General features: G+C 22.9%; 1 protein-coding gene across 1 annotated transcript; it reads right to left on the bottom strand.

The window, feature by feature from the left end:
* Nucleotides 1-6,249, bottom strand: LOC112801742 (3-hydroxyisobutyryl-CoA hydrolase 1-like). Its single transcript, XM_025844651.3, has 14 exons — nt 6,130-6,249; nt 5,328-5,408; nt 4,898-4,966; nt 4,642-4,705; nt 4,221-4,300; nt 4,026-4,109; nt 2,266-2,350; nt 1,611-1,696; nt 1,380-1,501; nt 1,187-1,247; nt 991-1,092; nt 794-895; nt 506-547; nt 1-370 (listed from the first exon to the last, which is right to left on the bottom strand). Exons 1-14 carry the CDS (start codon nt 6,169-6,171, stop codon nt 233-235), a joined length of 1,158 nt encoding a protein of 385 aa, XP_025700436.1. The 5' UTR covers nt 6,172-6,249; the 3' UTR covers nt 1-232.
* Nucleotides 6,250-8,263: the final 2,014 nt, after the last annotated feature.

Raw genomic sequence — 8,263 nt, 5'->3', positions numbered from 1 at the left:
TATGATCGTATTGACATTTAGATTTCATAATTTTTGTTGCAACTTTTATATTTCTCAAAAATAAGATTTTTGCTTTACACTAACAGTACATGAGAATTAAATTCTTATCATATAGCATTATTAAATTGCTGTAGTAATTATAACTAAGATTAACCTTCAACTTTTATCTTTTCTTTTTTCTCACTTAACCTTCACCCACCAGGCCACCACAGCTATATCTTCAATTCAATAATTATAATCTACTGGCAGTTATGAATGGAGAATGGGATCTTTGAGGAAGTTGTAAAGGCTCCCATGTATCGTCAGTGATATTTGTAAAGTGCTGATCCACCATTTTTTCACTAACCAACTCTGGCTTTGAAGGCTCCCACTAGTTCAAAAATAAAAAGAGTATGAAAAAATTAAAATATATATTATTTAGCTTAATAAAGAGTACAAGAAATATTATGCAAGTAATTATTTAATTTATATCTAATAGATAAAATTAATATCACTTAGCTTTTACCTTAGGCTTGTTGTCTTTATCAAACAGCTTTGCTCTTGAACCCTATTCATCAAAAGTTTTAATTTGAATAATTTGCCAAAAATAAAAAGAGAAAAAATTATTAGGAGACAAATAATAAAGCCAATCTCAATCTCTTCATATACTTAATTAGTAGTTATTATAACCAAATGGGATGTATATTGAATTAGTTCATATTGATTACATAATAATCCCGGAACTATTTATTTATTTGCTAAACTTTTTTAGCTTTATTCAGAGGAAAAAATATTTATTTAAATATTTAATTACCTCGTAGAAATTATTGCTTACTGTTCTTCGATTGAGGTGGCAAGCAATGTTATAATCCCTGTAAAGACATTCTTCAATATTTTGTATTCTGCCTTTTCTGATCTAAAAATCATCAATGCATAGAGATAGATTAGTGCAAATATTTGCAATAACGATGAATTTTAATATAGATAGATTATTATTTTATATATACTTACAGATTTTAAGAAGATCTTGAGACTCATGGGACATGAAAAGCGCATAGAACTTAATGCATTTGTTATCCACTTTTCTTCTGCTCCGTTTTCTAATTCATTTTCCTATATAAATAATTTTAAAAATTATAATTCCATTCCAATTTTTCAATGTAACAGATATATAATTATGGGTATAATAAATAATATATATACTTACCAAGGATTGAATTATATCTTCCACTGTCCCTTTTGAGAAACATTTGTTTATAATCTCCAATCTTTTTTTCATAGTGAGAACAGGATTAATTAGTTGAAATGCATTATTATTAGTCAATTTTATCAAATATATAGCACACATATATAATAAAAAGAAGAATAATAATATTCTTAATGACGTAATAATTAATTACCTCTTGAAAGGGCTATCCTGTTTCACAGTTGGTTTCTCTGTGAAAGTTTCTATTAAAGCAGAAACTGTTGATACATTTGAAGAAGTAATAGCTTGTAGAGCATTTTCCAATGCATTAAGCTTCTATTACATAGAATGAAAATAAAACAAAACAAATATACTAATAAATATATGGTTACATTATTGTTATGAATCCAATAATTAGAGGCAAATCTTTCATTATACATATTACCGTGGAATGGACGAAATGTGTAGCTAATCCACATGCTGCCATTTCTATTCCATCCAAATGAGTCCCAGTTAACCCTAAATACTCCCCTGCAAATAATAATTTGGTAAAACAAATAAAAAATTATATTGATTCATTAATAAGCAAGGTCATTTTTATGAAAAATTAAGAATTGTAGATAATTTTTTTATAAATATATGACATGTCTATATAAGATGTGTTAGATATATAATAATTACATATTTTTATTATTAATTTAAATTTTTAGAATGAATAATTTATTTATATTAGTTATAGTGCTACACATACACTACCTTTATATACACATATAATATATATGTCACCAAAAAAACACATATAATAGAATTTGGATCCTCTAAAGTTTCAATTTCACTTTCGAAAGTAAAGTGTGATCTCTCACCATTGATTTTATAGGTGGGACTAAGAATAAATATGAAAAAAAAACTATTCAAGGGTGTGAAATCACACTTTATTCTTTAAAAAGAAATTCAAATTTTAGAAGATCCAAATCCCATATATATATATATATATATATATATATATATATATATATATATATATATATATATATATATATATATATATATATATATATATATATATATGAAAGAAGCATGTGAGTTGTTTAGTTAATTACCAAAATAGCCAGGAAGCCTAGATAGGAAGTAACTTGCACCCACATCTGGAAAATACCCTATATGTGCCTCTGGCATTGCAAATACCTACAAATAATAATAATAATAATAATAATAATAATAATAATAATCCATCAAATATCAATAATTTTTTTTTTTATAAGTGAAGACCCAATGTCACTCTCTATTCCTGACCATTTTTACAAAAAGCAACAAGATTTTTAACCCCAAAAAAAATAACATTTAACAAAAAAATTGAGGGTTAAAGTTTCAACCCTCAATATATTTTTTTGACACTATGGAGCTTTTCTGTTATTTTTATTGTCTACTTAAAACAAAAAAAATGTATACTTATCAAACTAAGGTAATGAATTGGTCATTATATTATTAGAATTGTCACAGATAAATTGTCTCTTTTCACCATCAAGTTTATCCTCTTGCATATAAACTTCTGCATGTGAAAGGTCTTTTGTGCAAAAGAACGCGATATGATTATATTCAGGCACGGACCTACGTGTAAGGAAGAGGGGGCATTTGCCCCCATAGAATTTTTAAAATATACACATATATATGTTGTTAATTATGTTTATTTTAAAATAAAATATAAATAATTTTTTTGTGTTTTATGTTAAAATTTTGTTATTAAACTTAACATATAACAATAAAATTATTATATTATTAAATTTGAGTTAGTATAATAATAAAAAATAAATAAATAAATAAATTCAAAAAATAGTGATAATTAATTTTATTATATTAATTAATTAGTTGATAATTAAATTAAAACTTAATTATAAGTGATTGTGCGTATTTTTTTAGTTTTTATTAATATGTATAGATAGTTATAATTTAAAATTTTAAAAACATCTAAATCAATTTGAATTAGTCGAGTGATCAGTTTAGTCATTGTCCACTTAAGTAAGTGTTGAGAATTCAAATTTCATCTCATATGTGTAGCAACTCATTGGCCAATTACAGATTTTTAAATGAAATTCAAATTCATAACAGATTAATCCTTAATTTGTTGAGTATTGTAGAAAACAAAAAAAAATATATCTATACTTAAATTTTATTATATTTTTGCCCCCATTGCAAAATATTTCTGGGTCCGTCACTGATTATATTGGTGTAACTTTCGCTCTTATACCATAAGCTTTTTATCACAACATTATATAATCTATGTCCGCATGTCGCATCCTACTTTAATATTATTTGAGATTGCGAGTTGTATTAATTCTTTGTGTATTTTTCGTTGTCAAAACTCAACTGTTAGTGACGTGACTCAAATCTTATCACGCTAGATATATTAAAACAACGTCATACATATTTTAGCACTAAACGAGGTAGGGTTTGAATAATTAATATTGTTCAAAAGGGAGGGATAATGTTTTAATATTATTCAAACCATCAAACAACATTGTTTAGTGCATCTTTTAACGTCAAAATGTATACGACGTCGTTTTAACATGTCTAGCATAATAAGACTTAAACTACGTCACTAACAATAACATTGAGTTCCAACAATATAATGGAAAATACATGATGAATTATATTAATGCATCTTTTTTAATTAGGAGATCAAATTATAATAATTGAAAAGTTAAAAACTAAATCAGTATAATTCACCAATCTCAAAAACCAAATTAAAATAGGACTTAACTCCTAGTTTATGATATCAGACACTCGAAACATGATTTTATTCTTGTCATATTATTGACAAAATTTTATGCTGAAATTGATCTTATTAGCTAGAGAAACATACAGCTTTTTCAGTTACAATTCTGAAGGTTGTGTTCATGGAAAGACCCGCTCCTCCTCCCATAACCACTCCATTAATCACAGATACCTATTTTCAACAATTGAAAAAATATAGTGTAATAATAATTAAGAATTATAAAATGATATTTAATTTGAAAATTTTAATTTTTAATTATTATTATAGGGAATGCAAACTTACTAGAGGCTTTTTGTAGGTTGCAACCAAATGGTCCAAAATGAGTTGTTTACCATAAAATTTCATAGGGTAAGTCCAATGTCCTAGTTAGATTATTAAAGTAAGGGTTACAGATTAGAATATATAATCTCTTGATAAATTTAAACTACATAATACATGATAAACATCCAATTATCACATTTGTATGTAAAAGTGATTAATCTGATGACTATTTACAAGAAAATATCTAGTTTTGTTCTATATATATGTCGTATACAAGGTAGTTAAAATTGAAATTTCATAAAATTTTGGAATAAATGAAAAATGACAATTGCTTTAATTAAAATTGTAATTTTATAATATTACAAGAATTAAATCGAAATATTAACCATTTTGATTATATATATCTATGTGATGTTTTTTTATTTTGTGTATTATATTATACCTATGAGTGAGCAAGAAATTAGTGATACTACATCACCTCCGGCACAAAATCCTTTTCCATTCCCCTAATTAACATTGGAAAAGAAATTCAGAACACATAAGATATAATTTCACCAATATATATATATATATATATATATATATATATATATATATATATATATATATGGTTTAAATTATAAAAGCAAACTTAATAACAAAATTATTAATAACTAAGAAAGTGCATATATATATATTTTAAATGGCACTTTATTTACCTTCAATATTACAAGTTTAACTGACGAATCATTCTCATACATCCTTAAATTCTTTAAAATTTGAGAAACCTGCAAAAATTAAAGTTGACCTTTAGCTTCCTCATTACCCTTATTATATTTATTGTTTATATATGATAATGGTTCCAAAAAGTTGCTACGAAAAGACAAGTATGAAAATAAATATTTTAGTTTAATTTATGAAGGGTTAGAAATTACAGATAAAAAATTAGTTCCCAAGTATATTGAAGTCAAATAAAGGGAGAGTGCGCAAATTAAAATCACTTTCGTGCATTATAGTATGAATTTCAATTAATCACCGATTGCTATAATTAATTGTGGATTTAAATTATTTTTTAATTAATCAAATAAAAAATAGTATTCACACTTGATCCTATTATAAAGGATGCAATGTATTATTTAAGTTACTTACCATTTCAAAGTTAAGGCAATTTAACTTGTGAGGCCTATTTAGTATCACTAGCTTCACAGAAGAATTTCCTGCGAAAAGTACCTGCAAGGAGACATATAAATATTCATATAGTTGAATTATTTATTGTTATTTTTGCATGCTTCTTATTACAGAATTCATAATTGTACTTACACTTCTATAGTCTATAAATATAGTTGAGTCTTATATATTTTTTAACTGAAAATATTTTATATAAAAAAAAAAACTAGCTGTTCTTGTACATATATAATTCGTAAATTCATAATAACATTGTAGTAAACCACTATTACTGTTGCAATAGTATTTAAATGTAAATTTTAATTAGAATAGCATTTAAGCACTTAAATTTATATTTGAATTTAAATTAAACTTTTTTTCGTTTTTTTAAACAGACTATCAAAAAAAAACTATAATTTTTATTATATGAATATTAGTTGGAAGTTAACTTTTTTGCCAAGATCAGCTAATTTTTTTAAAATGATTCTGTTTATTTTATATTTTAGATTCTAAATCATAAATATTTAATTCCAAATTCTAAATTATTTTTATATTTTCGAAAAAAATAAACAATTTTAGAATTAAAAAAATAACTAATATTAGCTAAAAGTTAATTCTCTGTACTTTCCGTATTATATATATATCAGACATAATAAATATAAAAGCTTTGTTTAATCTCTAATTAATCTATTATCTTAATTTCTAACTATTACAATATATGGTAATGATAAGAAATGGAAAAAGAAAAACAAAAAAAGATTTCGACAAGAAGAGAGAAAAAAAAAACCTGGTTTCTTGGTTCTGTGTCAAACTTAAAACTCAGAGCCATGGTGCAATTTAGTTTTAATCCACAAGGACCTGCATGCTACGCAGAATTCATTGACGCTTAATTAAGAGTCAAATTTTTATAAATATAGCTAACATTAAATAAGAATTAGAAAATAAGCGGTATAAAGCATTTTATCCATCATTTTCATTAGCGTTCCATAGATAATAAATGAATACTACTATTAGCACTCATGTTTGTTACGTTGTTAAATGCCATAATTAGTAAGTAATTAATGCCCAACCTACTAGGTTTTATTTTTTTTTTTTTTTTTCAGAGTATAGCTAACTGTTGGAGTAATAATTATCAATTATTATTTAATATTTATATATATACAAAAATCAGTTATTACATATTCTAATGAAATATAACCCAAATGACATAATTTTCTTATATTCATATTAGAGGTTGCGAATTCGAATTTTCCTATTTTTGATAAAAAAAATCAATTATTACATATCAAAAATATATATTTAATGTTTAATAAATATAGATTTTAAATTATAAATTTTCACATTAAATTTTAAATTGTATACGTATACTTTTTAAAATTAATTAATGTTAACTAACTAAAAATTGATATTTTAAACTTTTTTATATATCTGCCGTAATAAATATAAAGATCTATTTTCTCTAATCTCTCATTTTAGTTTATTAAAATATTATTAAAGTTATTAGTAGTTAGGAGTTAAGTCAGTAATAGCTAATAGTTAGTAGATAAATATTTATGTGGTTAGTTAAAAGTATCTTTATAAATATTATCTTTTCCCAAAAAATTAATATTATCTTCTTTTATTCCGCTCTTCTTCCAAAAAATAACATAATTTCTAATAACTACTACAAGTTTACAACAGATAAGATGGTAATAATAGAAAAAAAAAAGAAAAAAAACAAATATTTAAATAATAAGAGGGGAAAAAATCTGATTTATTGATAAAATTATTTATATATCTTTTTTTATCCTCTTCACCTTTTGAAAAAAAATAATTTTATGACAAATTAACTTTATTTTATTTTATTTATTTATTTTTCTTCTGTTTGGAGAAGTATTAGCCAGATGTTCCATTATTGATTTTCTTCATTTTCTAAAGGTCTAGGACAATACAATTTAACGAAAATGGAAAAGAAATAAAGTAACAAACTAAGGGGTTTTTGTATGACTATACTATAACAACCACTATCTTTTTGAGATATTCTACCGTCGCCCCTATAGGAAGGAAGAAATTTATACAATAATACACACTACATTATTTTTTAACCATAAATTTATTAATATAAGGTAAATCTATAAATAACCCAATTCAACTCTGAGGTACTTTTATATATATATATATATATATATATATATATATATATATATATATATATATATATATAAACTACTAAAAATATCTATAAAATTTATAAACAGAGGCGGATAAATTCAGGGAGGACCTGCATGGCCATGGCCTCCCTAAAGTTTTAAAACTTAAAATATATATAATATAATGTGTAAATTTTTAGGTAATATATCTTCTAGTTCAATGGTTAGAGAAAAGCATTTTATACTCCAACACATGGGTTCAAATTTTATTTCATGCATTTTAAATTTATTATTTTTATTTTTTTATTTTTTTATCTTTTTTGTAATTTTTCTATCTATTATTATATAAAAATACTTTAGTTTTTATAATAATTATTAATTGAATATAATAAAAAAAATATACATAAAAATAAATTAGATTAAATTTTATTTTTTATGATATTAAAATCAAAATATATTAAGTAAATTATTTATTTTTTATAATAATTACTAATTGAATGTAATAAAAAAAATATACATAAAAATAAATTAGATTAAATTTTATTTTTTATGATATTAAAATCAAAATATATTAAGTGAATTATTTATTAATATAAATATATCTTATATATTATATTCATTAATTTATTTTAAAATATATATATTAAAAGTATTAGAGAAAATAATTTATATTATCTATTTTATATCTTTTATAATATGAATAAAAATTAGAATTTTATGAAAAAAAACTTTGATATAAATGATTTTTTTAAAATTAATTTTAGTTTAAAATAATATTAAAATATAATTATT

The sequence above is a fragment of the Arachis hypogaea genome, chromosome 5 (genome assembly GCF_003086295.3).
Source record: "Arachis hypogaea cultivar Tifrunner chromosome 5, arahy.Tifrunner.gnm2.J5K5, whole genome shotgun sequence".
Lineage (NCBI taxonomy): Eukaryota > Viridiplantae > Streptophyta > Magnoliopsida > Fabales > Fabaceae > Arachis > Arachis hypogaea.
This window is presented reverse-complemented; position numbering and strand designations above follow the sequence as displayed.

Bases quoted from the DNA above. Each gene is read 5' to 3' on its own strand.
- LOC112801742 (XM_025844651.3), bottom strand. From the start codon at position 6,171: ATGGCTCTGAGTTTTAAGTTTGACACAGAACCAAGAAACCAG. The intron at 1,697-2,265 runs GTAATTAACTAA...TATTATTTGCAG, and splicing joins TAGGCTTCCTGGCTATTTTG to GGGAGTATTTAGGGTTAACT. The intron at 1,248-1,379 runs GTAATTAATTAT...TATGAAAAAAAG, and splicing joins CAGGATAGCCCTTTCAAGAG to ATTGGAGATTATAAACAAAT.